Source organism: Terrapene carolina, unplaced genomic scaffold (assembly GCF_002925995.2).
Source record: "Terrapene carolina triunguis isolate 2854851 unplaced genomic scaffold, T_m_triunguis-2.0 Scaffold131, whole genome shotgun sequence".
Lineage (NCBI taxonomy): Eukaryota > Metazoa > Chordata > Testudines > Emydidae > Terrapene > Terrapene triunguis.
Genome location: NW_020664482.1, coordinates 19,001,850 through 19,027,320, shown reverse-complemented (window position 1 = coordinate 19,027,320; position 25,471 = coordinate 19,001,850). Strand labels below are relative to the sequence as shown.

The 25,471-nt window shown below is 39.2% G+C and overlaps 1 protein-coding gene across 1 annotated transcript in view; it reads left to right on the top strand.

Moving 5' to 3' along the window:
* ATP7A (ATPase copper transporting alpha) overlaps positions 1–25,169 on the top strand; it is a 60,240-nt gene extending 35,071 nt beyond the window's left edge. The window contains exons 3-23 of the mRNA XM_024196774.3: positions 792–1,281; positions 2,605–3,351; positions 8,627–8,848; positions 10,680–10,840; positions 12,462–12,623; positions 13,402–13,478; positions 13,697–13,922; positions 14,393–14,626; positions 15,124–15,215; positions 15,599–15,726; positions 15,919–16,073; positions 16,437–16,571; positions 17,736–17,930; positions 18,136–18,318; positions 18,675–18,888; positions 19,931–20,077; positions 20,483–20,625; positions 21,555–21,758; positions 22,675–22,792; positions 23,373–23,475; positions 24,192–25,169. Of these exons, the coding sequence (XP_024052542.1) occupies positions 792–1,281; positions 2,605–3,351; positions 8,627–8,848; positions 10,680–10,840; positions 12,462–12,623; positions 13,402–13,478; positions 13,697–13,922; positions 14,393–14,626; positions 15,124–15,215; positions 15,599–15,726; positions 15,919–16,073; positions 16,437–16,571; positions 17,736–17,930; positions 18,136–18,318; positions 18,675–18,888; positions 19,931–20,077; positions 20,483–20,625; positions 21,555–21,758; positions 22,675–22,792; positions 23,373–23,475; positions 24,192–24,468 (4,413 nt within the window). The 3' untranslated portion in view covers positions 24,469–25,169. The remainder of the gene's footprint in view (positions 1–791; positions 1,282–2,604; positions 3,352–8,626; positions 8,849–10,679; positions 10,841–12,461; positions 12,624–13,401; positions 13,479–13,696; positions 13,923–14,392; positions 14,627–15,123; positions 15,216–15,598; positions 15,727–15,918; positions 16,074–16,436; positions 16,572–17,735; positions 17,931–18,135; positions 18,319–18,674; positions 18,889–19,930; positions 20,078–20,482; positions 20,626–21,554; positions 21,759–22,674; positions 22,793–23,372; positions 23,476–24,191) is intronic.
* The last annotated feature ends 302 nt before the right edge of the window (positions 25,170–25,471 follow it).

The window sequence follows — 25,471 nt, the reverse complement described above, 5'->3', positions numbered from 1 at the left end:
GCATGTGCCCCTCCCCATTTGTTGCTTGGCTTGTACTGAACATGCTCGCATGGACCGAGCATGCACAGTAACACTGCTGAAGTGGCTGCCCTCACTCTGCCACCTCACTATTGGCAGGCGTGGGTCATCTCTGGTGCTTAAACCTATATTGGTCAGCTCCAGCGTGGTTAGGCAGGTATTAGCAATGAACCCTTTAAGAATTTACTTGTTTATACTCTTCAGCAGAAAAGTGATGTCATTGCCAATTACTGACTTCAGCTAAAAAACAATCTGAGACAGTTCACCCTTATTTCCAGTCTTAACCCAGATAAGCTTTACAAGGCCATTCCCCCTTACCAAGGCCATTCCTCCCTATCTCCTCCTCCCCTCCTCCTTGTGGATCAACAGTGTTTCCATTGCACCTGGGTTCACATAAGCTTTAACACTGGTATGTGGTTGGGAAGGCCATGTTGTCTCATTTTAAGACAGATACTTTTTGTCTTATTTAAAACCATCTGCAGTCACCCCTATTGGTTAGCGGCATTCTTTTTAGCAACTTTCCCTTATCTCATTAGTTATCCTTTGAATCGGACATCCTCCCTATTTTATTCCTTATGGCCTTATTATTTTCAAGGCCTTCCTTCTACTTGTTAATCAGGGCCTTTCTTTACAACATGTATATATTTCCTTAACTAAACTTAAGATAACTATAATACTTTAATTTCATGCTTATCCTACAGTAGGTATAAGCTATTTGACAGTCAACTAGTGGGTGGTATTAGCTCTAAGTCATTTTTTTTTTCCTCTTCAAGGTATCTCTAGAAGGAAAGAATGCAACCATTATCTATGATCCCAGACTCCAGACTCCAGACTCCCTTCAGGAAGTTATAGTTGACATGGGATTTGATGCTACCCTGGCTGATTCAGACCCAAAACCTGTTTTACTTGACACTACTTTTCTAACCATTCCTACTCAGTCACATGTAACATGTGAACAGATCCGTAACGCCCTACTAAAGAACAAAGGTATCTTGGATGTTAAAATTTCCTCTGACCAAAAAACTGCAGTTGTGACATTCATTTCTTCCATTATAAATGGCAACCAGATTATTCAAATGGTGCCAGGCATAGATTTAAATACTGGAGCACCAGAGAAGACATCAGGGACTGGTGAAGATTCCATTTGGTCCCAAGCATCTGATGTTGTGCTAAGGATGAAGGTAGAGGGGATGACCTGCCATTCTTGCACCAGCACCATAGAAGGAAAGATTGGCAAACTGCAAGGGGTACAGCGGATTAAAGGTAATGCCTTGTTTTAATTTTACATGTAGATTAATTGATTACGCTGTCCTTTTTTCATATCTGTTGATGCAATCAACAGATGAAGCTAGGTGGTTCAGTAGGATGATTCACCTGTGTATCAGTGGACACCCAGTTCCATGTTTTAGAGCAGTGGTTCTCAAAGCGGGTCCGCTGCTTGTTCAGGGAAAGCCCCTGGCGGGCCGGGCCGGTTTGTTTACCAGCCGCGTCCGCAGGTTCGGCCGATCGCGGCTCCCACTGGTCGCGGTTTGCTGCTCCAGGCCAATGGGGGCTGCAGGAAGGGCAGCCAGCACATCCCTCGGCCCGCACTGCTTCCCGCAGTCCCCATTGGCCTGGTGTGGCAATCCGCGGCCAGTGGGAGCTGCGATCGGCTGAACCTGCGGACACAGCAGGTAAACAAACTGGCCCGGCCTGCTAGGGGCTTTCCCTGAACAAGCGGCAGACCGGCTTTGAGAACCACTCTTTTAGAGCACAAGTGAAAATGATTTTCTAACCGTTTCTAGTTTCTAACAGCAGCATTCTAGTCTCTTTCACTTCCCCAGTGACCGAACACTTGCCTACTTTACAAAACCGGTTTACAGTTTGGTACAGTGCATCATCTATGCTCAGGAGACTGCCAGGCCTAAAGACAACAGGATGCAAATTAGTATTGAAGTTCGCTGACAGTGTCATAAAGAAAATAACCCAGTGTCTGACCAGGCTGTTGGTCTCACACGAATGCCTTACGTTTTGATTGGGACAGGAGTAATAGTGTTCCTCTTTCTTTCAGAGCTCTAATTATATTTAACTTTTCTTTTCCATCTAACCTTAAATAACTAATAATGGTGTATGTAAGGTAGTGTCGTAAATGGAGATGGCAGAAATACCTAATTAATTGTCTATAACATAAAGAAAATGACTTGGGGGTCTATGATAGAAGAGTTAGTTATTTCTTACATTAATGCTAAACAAACATATTGCTGGGCAAGGCATGAACTTTCTAGGAAAAGGTCAAAAAATTAGGCAACAGGAGATTAAGACCTGTTGCAGTATTAGGCACCAAAGGTAGAAAAACTAGATCACTTTGGGTACAGTTTTCAAAAGTACCCAAGTCCCTTTTTCAGCGATTTAAGCACTTAAGAGCCTAAATCCATCGCATTGACTTTCAGCGAGACTTAGTGATTAAATCACTTTTTTGAAAATTTTACCCCATTGACAAGATGCGCTGCTCATAGGACTCTCTATAGTCAGTGATATTTAAATGGAATGTTATGAGGAGGGGATGGGGAGCAAAGACACTAATACATTTTTCTGTTTAATTTTTAGTCTCCCTGGACAATCAGGAAGCTGTTATTGTGTATCAGCCTCATCTAATTACCGCAGAGGAAATCAAAAACCAAATTGAAGCTGCAGGTTTCACAGCATTTATCAAAAAACAGCCCAAACCCATCAAGCTGGGTGTTATTGATGTGGAGCGTTTAAAGAACACCCAAACCAAATGTTCAGAGGGAACGCTTCAAAAAAGTCCAAAGCATATTAATGACTTAAAGGCCATTGTTTTCAGAGTCGATGGCATGCACTGCAATTCATGTGTCTTAAATATTCAGAGCAGCATATCAGCACTCCCATCTGTAGCAAGCATAGTAGTTTCTTTAGAGAAGAAAACAGCTACTGTAAAGTACGACCCAGACTTCATCAGCATAGATACACTGAGAAGAGCCATAGAGGCAGTATCACCAGAGACGTTTAAAGTCAGTCTTCCTGATGAATATGAAAATGTAGAGCTTTTCAATGCACAGATCTCTCCAGTGAAATTTTCTCAGACCTTCTCAGGTGCTTTAAACAACACCAACCAGTCCCTTACTCAAGTTACTGTGATAAATATTGAGGGAATGACTTGTAATTCTTGTGTGCAATCTATTGAGGGAGTCATTTCCCAAAAGCCAGGTGTAAAATCAATATGTGTGTCTCTTGTGAATCATAATGGGACTATAAAATATGACCCTCTCCTAACTTGTCCAGAAGACTTAAGAGCTGCAATAGAGGACATGGGATTTGATGCTTCCTTATCAGGTAATGCCAAACTACATTTTTTTGTACTGAGTTTGTATGACTAATTCACTTCCCTTTAGCATATCATACTGCCTAGAATTAAATGTACAGAAGTATGGGGTACAGACTCAACTTGCTGAATGAGGTATTATCTATATAATTACTTTTCATGCTAATGGGATTGTACATGTGGAGACCCACCCCTATAGTGTTGAGACTCATTTCCTTAGTCCTCTGGATTAATTGAAAATGATTAACTCAAGATGCCTAAGAAAATTTTCCCCTCATTTCATGTTAAGTATTTTGTTGCTGTCTATCTTTAATGGGATGAATATGGGGGATGGGGAGAGTCCTTCGCACTTCACTAACAAAAATGTTGACAAATTGTAGAGAAATTCAGAGAAAACAAAAATGACTCTGTGGCTGAAGGGGAAGGGTTAGAAGAGCTCTGTATGAATCACTTGGCAAAACAATGGCTAGTGAGACATAGGCATAACTGTCTACTATTATCGGAATGGTGTAAACATCCAGGAGAAAAAGGAATTCATTAAATAGCGTCTCGTTTCTATGGTGATTGGCACCCCTTTATATGTGAAATGGGAAGAGATGTTTAACTAGGAGTAATGAGATAAAATTATGGGAGAGAATTTAGGCTGACTATCAGTAAAAAGAGATGCTGCTCAAGGGAAGGGGGTGGAAGTCCCATAGCCTGAATCACTAGGGCTAGATAAAACACTGACAAACATACCATAGGTAACAATTATTCTTCAGAGGTAGGGAGATGAGACTAGATGGCCATCTCCAGTTCCAGTGATTCTTTCAACCAGCTCCTGTGTGTTACTCAAGAGTAAGTCAAGAATATTCTCCAGAAGGAACTGCTACAAGAAGCAATTGCTCATGGTATTGAGAGAGCCTATTTACATTGCAAAGACTTTCACGCATGCTTAACTTTACACATTGTGTGAGGTCAGTGGAACTCTGCATCCGAAGAAGTGGGTTGTAGCCCACGAAAGCTTATGCTCTAATAAATTTGTTAGTCTCTAAGGTGCCACAAGTACTCCTGTTCTTTCTTCACAGTATGTAAAGTTAAACTCATGCATAAGTTTTTGCAAGACTGTGGCTTTAAATGTTTGTCCTGTTTATATTTGGAGTAGTTGTACTCACTGTAGCCATCCATATTTCTGACTTGTGCTCTCTGCCTAAAAAATCTTTTGATATTCTAGGGAATCTTTTCTGTACAGGACTGCTCCCCAACCCCTACGACGTAATCCATCATTTCTATACAGTGTGCAGGAATTAAATTATCCATTGATTCTTGGGAGGAAGGAAATCCTGAATGCTAATTCCATCCCTGCCACTTATTTGCTGTGTGACTTTGGCCACTCCTCTTAACTTCATCTCTTTCACCATTTGTAAAAATGGGGTTAATAATACTAACTCCATCTTCATTAATGTTATACAGCACATGGAACAAATAAAGTGCTAAATATTATCCTACCATATCTAGGCAATTCCAGCTATATCAAATGCCAGTTTTGTCTTTTAAAGATAAAATGAGAGAGAGTTGCTATAAATGTTATGCTAAATTGGCAAGGAGTGTGGTTCTGTTACATATCAACCGTCAGTGTATGACTGTGTCAATAACACATTTACCTGATCAGATTGCAATATGTTAAGTCTGTAGCATCTCTGATCTGGAGTAATGCATAATACTACTGTTTTAGTTCATGGAGGTCATGTCATGTACCTCTGTAAAATTAGAAGTGGCTATTAATTTTTGTAATGTCTGTTGAAGATTTATTATTATTCGTATTATGGTGATGCCTAGAAACAGCAATCAGTCTTCAGGTCCCAAGTACCAGTGCCACATTCTGGGGTGCAATCCAGACCTGTGAGGGGTTGTCACCCGCTGCCCTGTAATCTTGGGTGCTTAACAATGCTTTGCTGCTGTAGCTCCCAACCTGGGCCTCTTACAAACAGTCTATAAGCATGCAGGTCACAACCTGAGGGTCTGTGTGCTAGACAGCCCTGGTTTAGCAGCTCTAACCCCAGCAATCTGTCTACAGCCCCACTCTGGGTCCCACCAGTCTTGGTTACTACTTGCAGGTTAACCCCAACACATTCTCTGTCCCAGATTTTCCCAAAACCCTGTACTCTGCAATGTCCAGCCCTCTCCTGGACAGTTCAGAGAAATAATATGGTTGGTTTGTTCCTCTAAAGACACAAAATCAAATCACAGCTTATTAACTTAAGTGGGGGTAAATACAGCTTTCCCTTTAAATGCAGCACAGAGGTGGCTTCTAATAATAATAAAACAAATTGATTAACAATAGTACATAGGCTAAGTGATGCTAAGTAAAAGGAATAAAGTTAGAAATGATTACAAGCAAATAAAAGTGAAAACACTCATCTAAAAGTCTAAAACTTAATCTAACAAAATACAGGCTTTGTTCAAGACAGTTTCTCTCACCAGTTATTTTTCTTCCCAGCCATGGCTGACTTTCCCTCAGGCAGGACCTTTCACAAAAGTACAAGTTCCCTTATCTTCATAGGTGAAAGATCTTTGCCTAAGAAGGTTTCTCACCTATATTCAGTTCCAGAGACTTCAACCCCCTCTTGGTTGAAGGACCCATCTTTCTCAGCTTGCTAGAGCTCTCTTCCCTTTTGTCTGTCTACTGATGGACGCCAAAGATGGCTTCTGTTCTTGAGAGTTCAATGACCTGGCTTCATGAGGTAGGAAGCCCTTGTATATTCAGCTTGCTATGTTCATCAAGAAGCTGACCTCATGCTGTTCTTCCCTTCCTGTGGGATTCCTATCCCCCATATGTAAATGGGGTTTCCATTGTTTTGATTCTATCATACTTAATTTACATAGGAGACAGGTAAATAACTGCCACGACTCCTGTCTGGGTGAGAACTGTTCCTTCCCTTGTTCGGCCACACACTTTAAAACATAATATCAATGAGCATTCATAATTCCTTCTATAATGTTTGTCTCGCCTGCTGGAAGTGGCTCATGACTGTGAGTGCCTACTTCAGGGCAGACTGTCAAAAACAAGGCAGATACCCCAACTGATGGTGTGTTCTATAATTAGATTTCACCAGGCCAGTAACAAATGTTAACTCTTGGATCACTGCAACAGTTTTACCATGGAGTAACAAACAGTCCCGTTAGACTCTCCAGTCTATCTTGCTGCTCAGATAAACTGGACTTAGTGATAAACGGTCACTTACGCCAAAAGTCACACAATATTCAAGTTGCTTCCAGACCCAAGAGTCCAGTCACTTAACCCAGATCAATTGGTACCTTAGATCTTACACCAAAGACAATGCCAGTAGCCAATCCTGTAATAAATTATGTACAGGTTTATTGACTAGAAAAAGAAACTAGAGTTATTTACAGGTTAAAGAAAGCAAAGATATGCATACAAATGAGTTACCATTTAAATCCAAAGAGTGACAGAGTTGTAGTAATCTGTCAATTCAAAGTGTCTTTCATGGCGGACCCAGGAGGCAGCCCCTGGAGATCTGTGACTTTAGTTTGGTGTCTCTAGCCCAGTCAGAGTTCAAACAGAGCAGAGATGGAAAATTTTCCTACGACTTTGTTTTATTTTCTTCATTCAGCTTCCAAGTCCACAGGACGAGCTTTCTTGACATAACATTTCCAAGGTGCGATAGAGCCACTAACCAATCCTTTGTATTGTGATGTTCCTTGATGGCCATATGATTTTGATAGCCCTTCTAGATGGGCAGTGGGGACAATTCCTGTGCCTGGGTTCAGAGCAAACATGTTCAAAGTTATAAAGCAAAATTTACATATTTTCTTATAGCATGGAATACAGACGTTACAAGCGAAATTAATGTGTGCAGCAACTTACAAGCATTTCATAGAGTCTAAACACATTCTCATAAGACTAATACTTATTTTGAGCAAAACTAATGTACAGGTGAACTGGTCTGATGTCCAGCTACAAGGTTGTCAGTTCTTAGCTAATGTCTGCAGCCTGGGCAAGAGTTGGCATCAAGCTTGCCAGCGTCACAATGTTACAACATATATATCACAACGATATTAATCACCAGTGTGTTGTCATTAGCTTTCAGAAAAGACCTCACTCTATACACTTTTATAGTACAGTAATATTGTATATACTCAGTTAATTCAGTTGCTGATCACTTGAGGCTCAGACCCCCTGCATTTGTAGACCAGTAAACTTTTGAAACGGATTCTACTGAAAAGTAAAACCCACACCAAGCGTCTCTATCCTGCTGGGTGTAGATGCCATGCTGTCTTCTCCCCCACTTGTTAATGTAAGTTTTGCTTCTACCCTTGTTAGCTTCATGGGTCTGTTTACCTCAATTTATATATAAGCAGTAAACACACATTCCTTTGTTTAGGATAGACCTGGTTAGCAACTCCCCCTCATATACCTGGTTTGAACAAATTCTAGTTATAATTTCAGCTTATGTCCATAAGTCTTAATACCCACCATGTACATACATGATACAAGATTATTAATGATCAGTGAGTTACCAGTTTTCAAATAATACCTCTTAAGGTATATTTTGTATGAAGATTATTACCATAGTGGGTAAGGTGTAAATACAGCGGTGCTTGGTGTCACAACTAGGGCAGGTCTACATTTAAAACAGTGCAATGGCGCCGCTTCAGTGAAAACGCTACCTACACTGATGGGAGGGCTTCTCCCGTCCATGTAGGTACTCCCACTCTGCGAGAGGTGGTAGCTATGTCGACGGGAGAAGCGCCCCTGTCAACCTAGCACTGTCTGTACCAGGGCTCAGGTCATTTTAACTGTATTGCTCAAGAAGGTACATTTTTCACATCCTTGAGCGATGTAGTTATACTGACCTAATTTCCTAATATAGACCTGGCCTGAGTACTGTTCAGACATATAACAAGGATTCATTCCTTGCCCCAGCTTACCATCTACATAACAGACAGGATACAACAAAAGGACAAAATAGATAAAGATGATGGGGGAGGGTGAGTAAAAAAGGTAATGAAATGGACACAGTTGAGCAGAAAAACAGAAGTCACAGTTTATCAGTTGCCTAACCAGTATCTAAGGGAGTGGTTTCTAGGGAGCAGAGGTAGGCTTATTTGACTTAGCACCCACAGAGCAAATACATGCATCTTTCTGATAAGGTGAGTATAATTCTGCTTCTCAGTCAGGAATACTACAGTAATGTGCACTCATGTTATGTTGTGTCCGGGTCATAACTCGTTTCAGAGGTTGTTAATAAATTCATGATTTGTGATGTTTTTTCCACCCCCCAGCAAAGACAGAACCATTGGTATTAATAACTCAGCCTTCACTGGAAGTGCCGTTAGATTCTCAGGATAATATGCTTTACAAAACAGCACCGCACTCCAAAGTGTCACCAGTCCATGATGATAAACAGGAGGCAAAGACTCCATCGAAGTGTTACATCCAGGTCACTGGCATGACCTGTGCTTCCTGCGTAGCAAATATTGAGAGAAATTTGAGGAGAGAAGATGGTGAGATATACTTCAGTAAAACCTGTTAAATCTCTAGCCGTGTTTTAGAGATGTCTTTGCAGCTGTTGTAGTGGAATTTTAACATGGGGTTAGAGGGAAAAACAACCACCGTTGAATTTTGATTGTTTTACAGTGTACATCTTACACACTCTTACTTTATATCCAGTAAAGCATGTGGCCCTGCACACTGACTATATAGCTCCATTGCCACACTTGATAGATTCTACTCTAAATTGCCTTGGCAGGAGTGAAATTATAGCACTCAAAGGATTAAACACATTGTAAAATCAACTTTCAGATTTCTAGGGAGATTAAAACAAAGTTTTATAAGCTGCAGCCCCAAAGCACAAGGGAGAGCGTAGAGGGTAACATAAAGTTGAAGCTTCTCATTTCATCAGTACATCACTCCCCTGTGCATTGGGGCTGCAGCTTATAAAACTCTGATCCCCTACTCACTCCTAGATACATACCCACTGTTTGCCTGTCCCACCCATAGCATGGTATTAATTAGCATTCAGCACGTGCAACACATTGACAATGTACAATACAGAGAGTCTCCTGCACTTTGAGCATAAACCAGTTACTGATGTACACAGTGGTTCTTTAATCCTTAAAAACTCTGATCAGTACAAAATGAATTGTTTCAACTTTTTAGCAGGGCAAGTAATTTCTTTTAAAATGGCACTCATTTCTCCATTCAATTTTTTTTTTTTTTTTTTTGGTATTCTCTCTATTATTGCCCTCTTAGAAGCTAGACAATTGCATTTTGTTTGTTCAGCACACTTAAAACTCTTTCCAGATTTTCAACTTCGTGTTAGCTAACTCTCCCCCCATTATGTAGACCAACTTAACCATACTTTTCCTGCTTTACTTCCTTGTTGTAACCACTTTCTCCCCTTTCCTCCTCCCCGCCTTGGGTCATCAGTGGGGATGGACCCCAGGGCCCCTGGAACTAAAAGCAATGAGCTGTTACTGTTTGACCTAAAGGACCATATATAGACCTGGTAACTATAGGCGTTGGCAGACTCATAAAAACTATTTGTGGTCTAGCAAGTAGGGAAGGATAAAGAGCCAAGTTCTTACACTGTTACATGGTCATAAATGTAATTCATAATTATGACCGTAATTCTGTGCTCCCTCTCCTGACAGGATGAGGAGCTCTGCAAAAGCAAATTATTGCAGAGTCAAATAACAATGGCAAATGAAGCTATACTTAATCAGTTTAAAATAATGTGAAAGTTGGACAAATCTTGGACTATTTGATGCTTTAATCCTTTGGTGCTGTGAGAAATTGGTAGAGAAAATTCTTTCATTCTGTTTTTGACAGGACTGTGTGTTTAGTTCATTTCTCTTTCTCAATCAGTTTATTTCTTACAGAAAAGTCCTTTACAAGTACAAATACTGGGGAGCCCTAAAACCCTTACTTACAAAGTGTGTTTCTTAAATTTCTTAAAGGGAACTTTGGGGGGGGGAAATTGAGGATGTTTTAGAGCCCCCTTAATGTATCATAAACTGGATTTTTTAACCAATTTAAATAAGTAGTAAATCTGGCATTGCCCTCTGTTTCCTTTATCTTCCTTTACCTCTAGACTTAGATTCTTCCAGTACACATGTTCTTTCAGAGCCTACCTTTTGTTGTTTGTTCTGAAAGTGCCTCTGCAGTATGCTACGTGCAGGCTACCTATTTCACAGTTTTAGTGAATGTGGGTAATTGCTAGCCTCCTGTAATATGGTGATTGAGGTACAATATGCTTACTACACTAAACATGTTTGCACATTGTTCTAATATAATGTTTGTTTAACACTGTACTTTCTGGTTGTATATTTCTAGGAATATGTTCTGTGCTTGTTGCTCTAATGGCAGGGAAGGCAGAAGTGAGGTATGACCCTGCTATCATACAGCCATCAGTCGTAGCAGATCTAATCCGTGAATTGGGATTTGGAGCTACTGTTATGGAAAACTATGATGGAGATGGAATTCTAGAACTTGTTGTAAGCAGATCATTTTAATAAAACTATATCAATCATTTATAGCTGTTCAAAGTGCATGCGTAATGTTTTTACTTCCTAGAATGCTTTCCATACAGATAGGATTGTCCGATTTAAAGAAAAATAGATATTTGTAAGTGTGTGGCTGCATTTGGCTGTTATCATTAGATCAGATCTGTAGTTAAAAGGACATTGATTAAAAGATAAATTCAAGATTCTGATAAAGCACCTTTAAATAGTACAGAATTTTAAAAATACTTTAAAAATTTTAAGAGTTCTTATGTTCCTCTGTTGATGTTTATAGGGGACTTATGGGTAGATCTGAGAATAGCAACACAAAACATGATTTTACATAGGTCTCTCTGTCTTAATGGCACCCATTACCAATAGTACTTGAGTGCCTCACAATTCTAACAACACTCCTGTGATATACAGAAATAAAGTTATCCCTGTTTAAAAAGCTTGCCCAGGGTCACACAGGAAGCACCAGGGAACTGAACCTAGGTCTCTTTAATCCCAGGCTAGCGTTTTAGTCGACGGACCATCCTTCCTCTCCAGTTGCCTCTTCCCCACCTTCCTCTCCATGCATACTCCTGCTTGCTGCATGTGTCCTCTTCAGTGTCAATTCCAGCTTTGCTGTTACTGGTAAACATGCTCTTGCAGAGCTTAGGGATAGAGCATGCATGTGAGCACCCCTAGAGCAAGACTTGAGAATGATGTCCTCATGCTAAGTGTGAGACAGGAAATGTGACTGATCATCAACAAAACAGCTGAAGATAATTTTTCACCCAGTGCAGTCCAATGCACAAACACCTTGGTCTACACTAGGAACTGAGTAAAAAGGGGGAAAAAGCTGTTTTTCCCATCTAATCTTTTAATCTTTGTTACAGTAATCTTAAAGATTGCTTTTACCAATAATATGTAGATGGTTTTTAGATGAAAATGTGACTTTCAAATAGAATATCTGCTTCTACAAGGTTAAATGTCAGTGGAAAGCTATGCACAGGTGGGTGAGAAACAAATGCAATAATACATGTCAAATAGCAACAAACCTCCCAAATATATGGCAAATGTACCTTTTCCCAGTGTATTCGATTCATGCCTTTTATTGAAAGTTTGGAATATTAGCAAGGACCCAAAAAGCTGAATGCTGACCTTTGTACCACCTCTTCAGTCTTTTTAAAAATTGTATATTGACTATAAATGGAAAAAGGTAGCATTCAGAATTTTTCTACCTTCTCTGAAGATGTGCAATTTATATGCCTCCACTAGAGACTTTGTTATTGCAATTGATTTGATAAGAAGTTGCTCATATACTATGGTGATAGGCAGCAGAATAAAACCTAAAGATAGATAAATATTACAAACTATATGTGGATTTGCTAACCTAAACATTATGCAAAGATCAAGCCACAGTGCCACCTGCTGGTCAGATAGCTGTATATTCCAAAAGGTTTTTTTGGTTTTTGTTATACCATCTAGGGATGCTATAACTCAGATAACAAAAGCAGTTTATGGTTTCCTAATTTTTCTTAGATTCTCTGTAATAAATGAAAAAGTATTCACTAATATTTTAAAAAATCAGTCTTTGGTTTTGATAACAGGAAGAATTTGTGTTTAACAGGTCAGAGGAATGACATGTGCCTCATGTGTACATAAAATAGAATCCACCCTTATGAAGACTAAAGGTGTATTATACAGCTCAGTAGCTCTTGCAACCAACAAAGCACACATTAAATATGATCCTGAGATTGTTGGTCCTCGAGATATTATACAAACCGTAGAGGTAAGTGCTTAGGTGGTATTAAACTGTTTCATTGGGCCACTGAAAATCTTGTAGAATATCCAATATGCTTCCCAGAGTTCTAAACCCTGGAATACAAGAACTTTTGGTATGTAATGGTTATGGAACAGAGGTATATCAAGGCCAAAATCCTGTCCCCTTTCTCTTCCATCAACCCTTCTCACCATCAGTGTAGAGAAGTCAACATACAGAACAGGTGTTCTGGCAGTAAGGGAAACTCCATATGCCAGCAGAACAGTACTCCTTGGTGACTTTGTCCAGGCCTTGCAAGGAAATGCTGAAAGAGCATTTTAGAACAAGTTGAAGCATAAATCTGACAGCTATTTCTGAGGTACCTTTTGACATGGAAAGTGAAAGAATGACCTTATAAATGTGCTAATGAAGCAAGCTGAATGCATGGCCTGCTCCACCAGATAACCAACAAATATCTCTATACAGCACAAGATGTCTTAAAAAAAGTAGAAATAAGTTTTATATTGGCCACATCTGTATGTTTCAATTGTCTGTGCCAGCGGGCAAATTCCTTTTTCTAGATGGCAGGGAATGGCTTTTGTATTCTGTAGAGCAGTTAGCATGGTATAAATTGTAGAAATAGAATATCACAGGTGATATTTACTTGCCTGGACAAAGAAGTACAGCTAAAGGTGTTTTCTCTGCGTTCAGTATTGATGACTTCCTGCAAATCAAGATGAAAGTGTATCTTTTGTGGTGTTAATTCTCTGTATGGTAAAATCAAATCCTTGATACATTTCTCATCTAGGATTTAGGTTTTGATACTTCTTTAATCAAGAAGGACAGATCTGGTAGCCATCTAGACCACAAACAGGAAATAAGGCAGTAAGTATTACTGAGCCTGTTTTAAATTCTATTTAAATGTTCATCTGATTCTTCTTTTAAAATTTGAGGCTGTTTTTGAACCAGAAGTGAAGTCTTCACAAATTACTTTGTTGGTCTCTGCAGACATTGTAGCTAAAATGTTATCTGTGTGATGATTAATTATCTGTTACTTGCAAAACAAGTCAGACTTTCATTATTATTTTTTTTCCTTATCTAAGATGGAAAAGATCTTTTCTTGTGAGTCTCTTTTTCTGCATTCCTGTAATGGCGCTGATGATTTACATGATGATTATGGATAGTCATCTCGCACATGTTCACCAGCATCGCAACATGAGCAAGGAGGAAATGGAGGCCTATCACTCTTCTATGTTCTTGGAGCGTCAGGTCCTGCCAGGATTGTCTGTAATGAACTTGCTGTCTTTTTTATTGTGTGTCCCTGTTCAGGTAAATAAAAACATGGTGACTTTCAGTTTGCTGTCATTAGAAGTTCACAAATTGAAATTGTCTTTTTATAATGGAACGTTAAAAATATTAAGCACAAAAGATCACTTTGTGAATTACATTGATTCAAAATGCTTATTGAAACTGTTATGGGGCCTGCTTTCGTTGAAATCCGTAGGTGTTTTGACTTCAGTGGGAGCAGGATTGGATCCATCATCTTCTGTATTTTAGCATTGTAATTATTAGTTGTTGTTTTTTTTAATTTGAGCTCCCTTGATTTGCAGTAGACTAATTAAATGTTTGTTCTTCATATCTATTGAAATATTAATGTTTAAACTTTTAAACCTGAACTTTAAAAAAGGACGTACAGAAAAGAATCCTGCACCTCTCACTTTCAATAAAGTAGCTTTAGAGCAGTAATTTTTGCATTTGTATTTTTGAGTAAAGTACCATTGTGGTTGTTGTTGTTACAGTTATTTGGGGGCTGGTACTTCTACATTCAAGCATACAAAGCACTGAAGCATAAAACTGCTAACATGGATGTGCTGATTGTTTTGGCAACCACCATTGCATTTGTCTACTCCTTCGTTATTCTTCTAGTTGCAATGGCTGAAAAAGCAAAAGTGAATCCTGTGACCTTCTTTGACACACCTCCTATGCTATTTGTGTTCATTGCATTGGGCCGATGGTTAGAGCATATGGCAAAGGTAAAGCAAAATAAAAGTACCTTCTCATATGTTTGACATGAAATAAAATACTATAAAATGTTCCAGACAGGTGGCACTAGAAAGCATGAAAGATTAACTTTTTAGTGAGATACAGAGGAAATACTTAGCAAGCAAAATCACAGCTTGTAAGAAAACAGAAGCAAGACTAAACTTTGTATTTTTATAAATCGTTATGTGGTGTAAAGTGTCACATCTACAAATTGCAGGAAACTACATGGGTGTAGTTATAGGGTGCACATGTTTTAAAATGAAATCACATGGGAAAGTCTGATCCTGATTGCTTATCATTTGTTCATGTTGCAAAACGATTTTCAGCAATTTTGAAAACTATTTAAAATGTCAATTTTATTTTTTCTAGTCAGTTTGCAAGAAGTATTTGTTTTAAAGGGTAAATTGTATTGCATGTAGCTGTTTAGCCTGTGATTATTTTTTGTCGATAGCATGATCAAAGACAAATGTGTAAATTCATATTCTAGGGTAAAACATCGGAAGCCCTTTCAAGACTAATTTCACTACAAGCTACAGAAGCAACTCTTGTTAACCTAGGACCAGACAACGTTCTTTTGAGGTATTTCGCTTTGTCCTTCCTTTCTTTTCTTTGTTTTTGAACTAACACTTTTACCTTGCTGAAGATGTGCACAACAAGTAACTTGTTCAACTTAAGAGAATTTGCCAGATGTAACATTAAAATGTAATAAAATTGATACCATTCTGATATGCCATAGTGCAACCTTGCTAATTTGTGCTTTGAAATTGAACGGATTTTCTGAATTGGCAAGTATACAAAAACAAACAAGTAATAAAACAAGGATAAAGCATCACAAAATGCCCTTTGTCAATTAGCAATGTATGAATTGGTGAGATTCTGCTGTATATAATGCTGAAAAGTAACTTTTGACTTGGTAACATCATTAGCCATGTTTTATTAAATGTACTATACTCCCTTCTCAGTGAAGATCAGGTTGACGTTGAACTGGTTCAACGGGGTGATGTTGTCAAAGTAGTTCCAGGAGGCAAATTCCCAGTTGATGGCCGCGTTATTGAAGGACAGTCTATGGTAGATGAGTCCCTCATCACAGGTAAGCTGTTTGCTTTTAAAAAAAATTTAAAATATTTATTTGTATCAAATACTTATGAACAAGGGAGATTAAAGTTCACTAATTTGCTTGTATGTTTTCTAATGGTATGTTAGGCCTAGGTAGCAGTTGGAAAAATAACACTGTCAAAATCAGAATTTGCCACCCTAATGTCTGCTGTTGGCCTTTATGTAGGTGAAGCAATGCCTGTGGCTAAAAAACCTGGCAGTACAGTTATTGCAGGTTCCATTAATCAGAATGGGTCACTGCTGATCTCTGCAACTCACGTCGGAGCTGATACAACTCTCTCTCAGATTGTCAAACTTGTGGAGGAGGCACAAACCTCAAAGGTACTTTCACTGAATAGTAGCATTGATTTAAACTATTAGTTTCTGCCTCTTCATTTAGGCCTCTATTCAGCAAATCGCATAAAGCTTAGAGTCTTTTAAACCTCAGCATAAGTCTTAAAATCAAGACACCAAGCAATCTCGACATATCAATCAGAGAAACTTTGAACTCAAAACCTTCAAAGTTCTGAGTCTCTTAATTCTCTAAAGTCATGTCAAAATGTCAAAACTATTGAGAGACTATCTAGGTTTTATTAGAAGTATTTGTTGGATATGCTGAGATACTCTGTTTATACTGGTGCTTTAAAGCATGGAAGAGTGTATCATGTGATCAGAATTGATGTTTATGTATTTTCTCCCCCGTAGGCTCCAATCCAGCAATTTGCAGACAAACTTAGTGGCTATTTTGTTCCTTTTATTGTGGCTATCTCTGTGGTTACCCTTTTTGCTTGGATTGTAATTGGATTTGTCAATTTTGAAATTGTGGAAACATATTTTCAAGTAAGTGACTCTCTTAAATGTTGTTAAAAAATAGGTGTAATAGAAGTCTGTTTGACTGCAACAGTTCCATCCTAGAATATCCTCACAGTCACTTGTCTAGTATATTGTTCACATACTGCAATGTTTTTCTATATTTCTGCTTATGAAAGGAAAACTGCAAAGTCATATAGCATGTGATAGTTAACTAAGTCTTTACAAAATATTTAAAACTACTTAGAAAGCAGTTACTAGACATCCTTGCCACTGTTCATCTCCATTCAGCCATAGGGATATTATTTGAGTATAGGCTGCTGTCTTACTAGTACTACTTAGCAATGGCTCTGTCTGATACAAATTAGGACTGAAAGTATCAACTTCACTACTAAAAAGACTCAGAAATGGGAACTTTATTTTGAAAAAGTATTGAACTTACAAACCTGAAAGAGTTCAATGATTAACAAAAATACCTTGTTTTAAAAAATATTTTAATTGGTTAACTTAATTATTAAACTAACTATTAACTGTTTAAAACAAACAAAACAGTAACTTGACATTACAAAAACCTTGAAACTTTCCAATTTCATTTCCTTTGGGAAAGATGATCTCTTCAATCTAGGTCCCAATTCTGCATCAGGATCTCCTGGCACAGCCCCATGGAGAATCCAGCTTGAAGTCAATAGACTTTACACACTGGTGGATCTCATTTATAGGACTGGGGCCCATCATTTATAGGACTTTGCACCATCAGACAGTTATGATGGCAGTTTCTTGCTTGATTATTTTTTCTGACAGAGGATGCAAGTGAAGATTCTAGTGGAGAGTATTTATCGGGCATTAATCACCATATATAGTGATTAGAGTATTGTTTATTATGGTCCAGTTTAAGGGAGTCTCATGGCTTTTATTCTTTAGTTTGAGTAAATAAATAGAATGAGGGTCTTATGAGTAAAATATAGCATGTGATAGGTATATGCCCTACAGGACAGAATAAGGTTGTGTGGGCAATCAGAATTCTGGTACTTCCTAACTTTTGAGCGCTTTACTTTTCAACTTAAAAATCTATGTTTGAAGAATGTTATTGTATGTAATTACAAATATGCCTTTGTGACTAAGAAAATATATAGTTGAATACATGGTTTACAATGTTCCTTACTTTGTTACTAAAACGTGTTTCTGTGTCCACAGGGTTACAATAAGAGCATTTCCAAAACCGAAGTAATAATCCGCTTTGCTTTCCAAGCCGCCATCACAGTTTTGTGCATTGCCTGTCCTTGTTCATTGGGATTAGCAACCCCAACAGCTGTGATGGTGGGTACTGGGGTAGGAGCTCAGAATGGCATATTGATCAAAGGTGGAGAGCCACTAGAGATGGCTCATAAGGTAAAAAATGTAATTTATTTTTCCAAGGCTTTAATTTATAGTAGGACTCTACATGCCAATATTCTGCATTTGTTTCCAAACACAGAAGTTATCACCACATGTTGTCTGTAGGTGGCTAGGTAGTAACTTTGGACAGTAACTTTGCATCTGAATGATTCTGCAGTAAGACCTTCATGCAACAATGCAGTTTTCTGTTTTGCTGCAGGTAAAGGTGGTGGTATTTGATAAAACAGGAACCATTACCCATGGAACTCCAGTAGTGATGCAGGTGAAGATTCTAGTGGAGGATAACCAGATGCCACGTAATAAGATTTTGGCAATAGTGGGGACTGCTGAGAGTAACAGTGAACACCCTCTGGGGACAGCAATAACAAAATACTGCAAGAAGGTATGGTACTGAGATTCTTTTAGATGGGCAGAATATTTTGCAGTGATAGAGATCCTCTCCTGTAGAGCTTTGTCTCAATATTGTGTGTGCATCTGTGAATAACCTTGCACTGACTAGAAAGTGGTTGGCTTATTGAAGTGGCCTTTTACTTGGAGAGTTCTGAAAGTTGAAAATTATGAAGGCATGTGAGTGATTTAGTACTGTTTACACTAGAGCCTGACACTTAAAATGCAATCATCAAAACAAGTTTATCTGCTTATGTTCTAGATTTGGGTTTGGGTGTAATTTACTGTCAGCACTCTTATAAATGCAACTGGTTCTGTATTTTTCAGAAAATGTTTGACCTTTTCTCTTAGGAACTGGACTCAGAAACCCTTGGAACCTGTACAGATTTTCAGGTAGTAGCAGGCTGTGGCATTAGCTGTAAAGTCACCAATATTGAAGCATTGCTGTACAGGAGGAACGAGAAGGTTGAAGAAAATAATATTAAGAATATGACACTCATAAAAGTTGATGAGAACTTTGAGGAGTCAATGCAACCTGCCTTGATTATTGATGCCCAGTTGCCAAGTAAGCTGACACATGCGTGTAAAATAAAATGTGTGCCAAGAATGATGATCTGGTTTTGTCTGACTTTTGTTGAGGATGCTCGGGGAAGAGGCTGCCATGGGTCACTAACCTTTCCTCTCTGGAAAACTGGGTCTGCAATCTCTTGGAGGCACAAAGGAGTTGCTTTTTACTTAATTTAATAGCTGTGTATTTTATTCATCTGTGGAATGGGCAGGAGCGGCGCCAGGATTTTGGGGGCCCTAGGCGGGAGTCCTTCCGCGCTCCCGGTCGTTGTCGGCAATTCTGCGGCGGGGGGGTCCTTCCGCGCTCCCGGTCTTCGGGGCACTTCGGCGGCGGGTCCTGGAGCGAGTGAAGGACCCGCCGCAGAATTGCCGCCGAAGATCCAGAGCGCGGAAGGACCCCCCGCTGCTGAATTGCCGCTGAGGGCGGCAAATTGCCGCCTCCCCCCAAATCCTCGTGTCCTAGGCGACCGCCTAGGTCGCCTAAATGGAAGCACTGGCCCTGGGAATGGGGTAATTGATGCTTGCGTATCTCTAAGGGACATGGGCTAAAAGGAGCTCTATTAAAATGGGACACAGAGATTTTAAAGTTCTGTGCTAAAGGTAATTCGTGTCAGAACTGGAAATAGAACACAGGAGTCCGCTCCCACTGCCCTTCTGTGTTCTCTTTAAAACTGTGCTACTACCCAAAATCTTCATGTAACTTACACTGTTGACCAGTCTTTGCTCAAAAGAGGCTCAACTCATGACTTTCATGTGTAGTAGAGCTCAGAGAGAGGAAATTTACGCAGTGTTGTCCCATGTTAGAACTGTAGGTCCAAGTAAATGCTATCAGCCTCTTATTGCAGAACAGCTAATTTATTTCCTTATCAAAAAACAGGGAAAAGAAACGATTGTGGGGTGGGTAAGAAGAAAACTGTTCCTAAACATTATTTAGATTTTGGGTAATGATGCCACTAATCTGTTTGAGCACCCTATGAACTCTTGTCTGGATTAATTTGAATGTATCCACATGATGGTAGGATTATATTTTCTTCCTACAGCTACCTTGAATCATCAAAAGTATTCTGTTCTCATTGGAAACCGGGAATGGATGAATAGAAATGGCCTTCTTCTTAAAAGCGATATTGATAATGCCATGATTGAACACGAACGTAGAGGTTGCACTGCAGTCCTTGTAGCTGTTGATGGTAAGATTGTTGTCCCTTTTCTGTGTTCTTGGGTTTGACTTGTGAGCATTTAAATAGAAAGCGATGAGGGAAACAATTGACCCTGAAACTATAATCTGGATGATGATGATTATTATTAATAATAATAAGTAATAATACCTTGCGCTTGTATAGAATCATGTGACCACAAATGAGTTTCTAGCTTTCAAGTTTTTGTAACATTTTGAAAGGTAGAGCCTCGTCCAGCTCTCCTCTACTGCACAGATGTTTGGGCATACTACAAGGACTTTTAAGGGTTAGGAGACTAATGAAGAAGAAGAGGGGATCCTTTGGGCTCTGAGAGGGTCTTCTAGGACCCATTTCCTGCTAAAGATGGGGAAGAGAACTTTAATAGGAAAACATTCATTTTCATGCTGTCTGTATTAGGAGTGCTGTGTGGTTTGATAGCTATTGCTGATACAGTGAAACCTGAAGCTGAATTGGCAGTCCACATTTTGAAGACTATGGGTTTAGAAGTTGTTCTAATGACGGGAGACAACAGTAAAACAGCGAGATATATTGCCTCTGAGGTAAGTTGCTGAATATCTAATTGACTTACAATTTTCTTCATGGTATTCTCCCCACCCTCCCAATGAACTCTGTTATGCTCTACTCCAGAGGGAGGGAATATCTCCTCTCATGTTTAAGTGCCCCACTGGCTGATACATAGCAAAATTGGTTGAAGGTGAAAAGTGCCAACAGTGGGGGAAAAAAATCTAAGCTGTTACTAACTAGTTCAGAAACACTTGTAGGTTTTTTGTAAGCAGCTATAATTCTGACTTCAGTGTATTGCACTTCTTACATCAGATTTGGACCAGGACTTTTAGCCTGATGATGTTCCTTTTTAACCCTCATAGTGCATAATTAAATCAGTTTATTTTTTAATGATCCTCAAGCAATTATCTATTTAAGTATCTCTACTTAAATAGCTGGTATAAAAATACATTGATCATTGGAGAAAGATTACTCTTGAAGATATAAAAATCTAGATCTCTTTGGTTTCTTTGAGTTGTTATAGCAGTTAGTGTCTTCTCAGCAGTATGTACATTCTCTGCTAAAAGGATGAATTAGGACTGTTTCCTTCTTTATACAGTATCTTCCTATTTACTTTTTAAATTTCAGTTTTTTTAACAGAATTGGTCTCCCTTTGCTAATCCAGTAATCACAATTATTACCTTTCTTGCTAAAATCAAGTCACATCCCTAAAATAGACTAGGCTCTCCCTCATGCCAGTGACCGCATTGGGGAAATGATAAAATAGTGTGGCAGTGGGAAAAAATAGTCTGCAGTGTGGTATGTTACTTAAAGTGAAATTGGATTGTAGTTGGTTCACTGTTCACTCAAAGGGATACTGTCGGCTCTTCACCAGAGAGAATAGAAAGCATATACATTCAGAGACAGAATCTTGGACAGCACATGGAAAAGTTGTAATATGGTTTTGTTCTTTCTCTTCCTTTAGGTTGGCATCACCAAAGTGTTTGCTGAGGTTCTTCCCTCACACAAGGTAGCCAAAGTGAAACAGTTACAAGAAGAGGGCAAGCGGGTAGCAATGGTGGGAGATGGTATCAATGATTCCCCCGCTCTTGCCATGGCTAATGTTGGAATTGCAATTGGCACAGGCACTGATGTAGCCATTGAGGCAGCAGATGTGGTTTTAATTAGGGTAAGTAATGGAACTAAGCTTGTTTCGTTAAAGAAACATGGGTGGGGCATGCCAGAGACAGTGAAGTGAAAGCCGTTGTTTGGGACCTGTGCTCAGTCCCTCACTCTGACACTGGCCTGATTGGGACAACTGCAGAGGTGATGTGCTCCATCCCTACAGACCAATGGAATTGGAGCAGGGAGGAAACTATCTTTCTCTGACTCCTGAGGGTGTGATGTTCATTGGCTCTTGAAGGAAGCTGCAGCCAGCTTTCTTTTGCTGGATGTATTGTGGCAAGAGTGCCAAGTTTGAGGATGGGTAAAGGAGAGGGAATGAGGGTTTTTGGAAGGATGCTATAACACCTAGAATCTGGTGATCATGTCTTCCTGCATGCTAAGTTGCACTTAAGAATGAATTTTCACAGCCTGGTTATAAATTCCTAAAAAACAGAGCTTGATAGGAACTCTGACAAGTGATTGTAGCAACACTAACGTTGCTGTAAACATATTATTTATTTGTTTTGCATCAGTGCCCAGGGACTCCTAACGCTTATTGTGTTGGGCACTGCACAAACATAAAATAGAGGAAGGACTGACAAGCTAAAAACACCTACTAGAGAGACACTTGCATCTTTTGCGGGAGGGATAGCTCAGTGGTTTGAGCATTGACCTTTTTTAGCAGGGTTGTGAGTTCAATCCCTGAGGGGGCCACTTAGGGATCTGGGGCAAAATTCAGTACTTAGTCCTGCTAGTGAAGGCAGGGGGCTGGACTTGATGACCTTTTGGGGTCCCTTCCACTTCTATGAGATAGATATATCTACATATATTTTAGAAATGCTCAGTGCACAGTATTTAGGTTTGAAAACAGTAATATGATAACATTTCATATGTGACATTAGTTTTCTTTTGACTTTTCCTATAAACGCTTTAATTTGCAGAACGATTTGTTAGATGTGGTGGCAAGTATAGATTTATCAAGGAAAACCGTCAGAACAATCCGGTTCAACTTTGTCTTTGCTCTAATTTATAATCTCGTGGGAATTCCTGTTGCTGCTGGTACGTGAGTGTTCTGTTGTTGTACTGATGTGCTTTTTTAATAGATGATTGCAGTGTTTTTTCTTCATAAAATGGTACCCATCGTTCTTGCCTGTGACTGATTATCAATACAAGTTCTTTATCTTTAGAGAGATGGTGGTGGAGTAGCAGGAAACTATCCCCTATTATGATATGGTCTGTACATCAACATATATTTAAGAGAAACATTTTGTTGAATGAGGTGTGAAAACCCATGGTTTTGACTCCATTAAGAGAATCCTTTACTGCAGGGAAAACAAGCTATGTCTACACTTGAACTTTCAGTTGTATTTTAACCCATGCTAGATAACCCATTTTAGCTAATACAGCTGTAAATTCTAGTATAGAAATGACAAAATTATTATTCCTACCTGTATTTCTGTTTTGCATACACTAGAACTTACAGACATGTTTGTTAATGTGTTAAAATGCAACTAAAACTTCATGTATAGACATCCATAGGGACACTTGCTTGGTTGTATACAGTGCATTAAAGGTACTGTATAAGGAATATTCTGTTCTTATGTGGTTTATCTGGAATCAGCGCTGGTTTCTTTCCTAGGTGTTTTTCTGCCAGTTGGTATCGTTTTGCAGCCATGGATGGGCTCTGCTGCAATGGCTGCCTCTTCTGTTTCCGTTGTGTGTTCTTCTCTGTTGCTAAAGCTGTAAGTGAAAAATTCTGTATTTATTTTGATTTGCAGTCACAGATCTCTTAGTTTAGAGGCAGAGGGGTCTAGTGAACTGGGCACAGGATGAAGAGTTAGAGGCTCCTAAACTCTAATCCTAGCTCTGGAATTCAGGCAAGTCCGTCTTTAGTAGTGGCTGTCTTCAGGCCGATCACCTTCTCAACACACTGCCTTCTTGGTTTCTTTTTTATCCATTTTGCTTCATTGGAGTAGCCAGTCGATCCAAAATATGTCAGGCAGTTTTGTTAAACATGTGAGTTTGAACTGCAACCCGGCCAGGTGCACATAATGCAAAGGGCCATGGGTAGAAAAGGCGATGATTTCCTAATTATAGTAGAACACTTCCATAATGCCTCTTCCGTTAACAAAACCTGTAGATGCATTCTACCAGGAGGTACTTGGGAATTTCAACACCAGTCAAGCAGTTAAATAGAAGTGGTATGAATCTGCTTTGCTCTCCCTTCCCCTTCTGTGTACTGTTTTAAAATAAAGTTCTCATTTGGTATTAGAATCAACCAAAAGATGAGAAATTAGAAGTTTTTAACACTGCACTATGTATTCAAATTATGAATGGCAGTGGGTATTAACTGTACTGATTTGTACATGAGCATCTGCAGTAGTTTCTTTCCACATTGAGTTGTTTCTATTCACAGTTACTGCCAACTAATTTATACTGGATTTTTTTTTCCCCTTAGCTACAAGAAACCAAATTATGAGAAATATGAGCTCCATGCCCGTGGCTATATGAGACAGAAGAGCCGTTCGGAAATCTGTGTCCATGTTGGAATTGATGATACTGGGACAGCTTCTCCCAAACTCAGCCTAATGGATCAAATCATCAGTTATAGTAGAGCCTCACTAAATTCCCTGTTCTCAGATAAACGCTCCCTCAACAGTATAGTTCTCAGTGAACCAGATAAGCACTCACTTCTAGTGGGAGATTTCAGAGAGGAGGAAGACACAGCATTATGAAAAGCTCTTAAAAAGATACAGTTGGCTAGAATTCTGTATGCACTGATAAGTTCTGGAGGTCTGAATTGTTTTAAGGATTTTCCTCTTATCTTCTCTAGGTTTTAATTGCCCAATTGTACAGGAAAGAAAATATTTTTTCATGTTTTAAACACTGAAGCTGGTCCATTTATTTGCAGTGACCTTCCAGTATTTTTTACCAGACACGGCAAAGAAAGAAAGGGCAGTGGCAGCTGGAGCCTGCAAGTGAAGCTGGATAATGTCACTAAGAAGCTATTAATGTCACACTATTTTTCTAGAAAATGCTGAAATACAATTAAGAAAACACACAGGGGAACCAGAAATGGAGTAGAGGACTGACCAACAGGCAATTGGGGACAGTTTCTTGATGTGTAGCATGGTTAATATGTTTGCTGTATCAAAGATGTTGATGACCACAGCTGTAAACACTGAAAGTGCTCTTCATTTGCAAATGGATGTGCCTTATTGCATAACGTTTGGGATTACTCTCATTTATAACCTATTCCATACAAGAAATTGTCCTGCAAAATCTTAGATTTTTTTTTTTTTTTTTTAAACCAAATCCCTTGCCATCTCTCCTCCCTTGATCTGGATCCTGGTCATATGTAGAGAGAGAATTGCGGGAGCTTGGGTTTATTTCCCCCCATCTTCTCCCTGCTTAACTTCTTTCCTTTCTCTGTACACTCGTGCTACTGAGATTGTCTGCTAGAAAGCACATTAAGTACACACACAATGGGTTAATGTCTTGCCTCTCTGAGCCTCTGCTAGCTCAGAAAACATACCACCTGAGATTTCTCTCATGCTCATCTGAGGAAGTAATAGGGTATGCTACTACCTGAATTATTGGATTTTTTAAAAAGACTGTTAGCATTCAGTGTAGTTATTAGTTATCAGCCCTGCCAGTTCCCTTTAAATGAACTGCAGTGATTCATACTGATGTTATAAGGTCCACCATTGTAATCTTTACCTAAATGGGAAGGCGTAA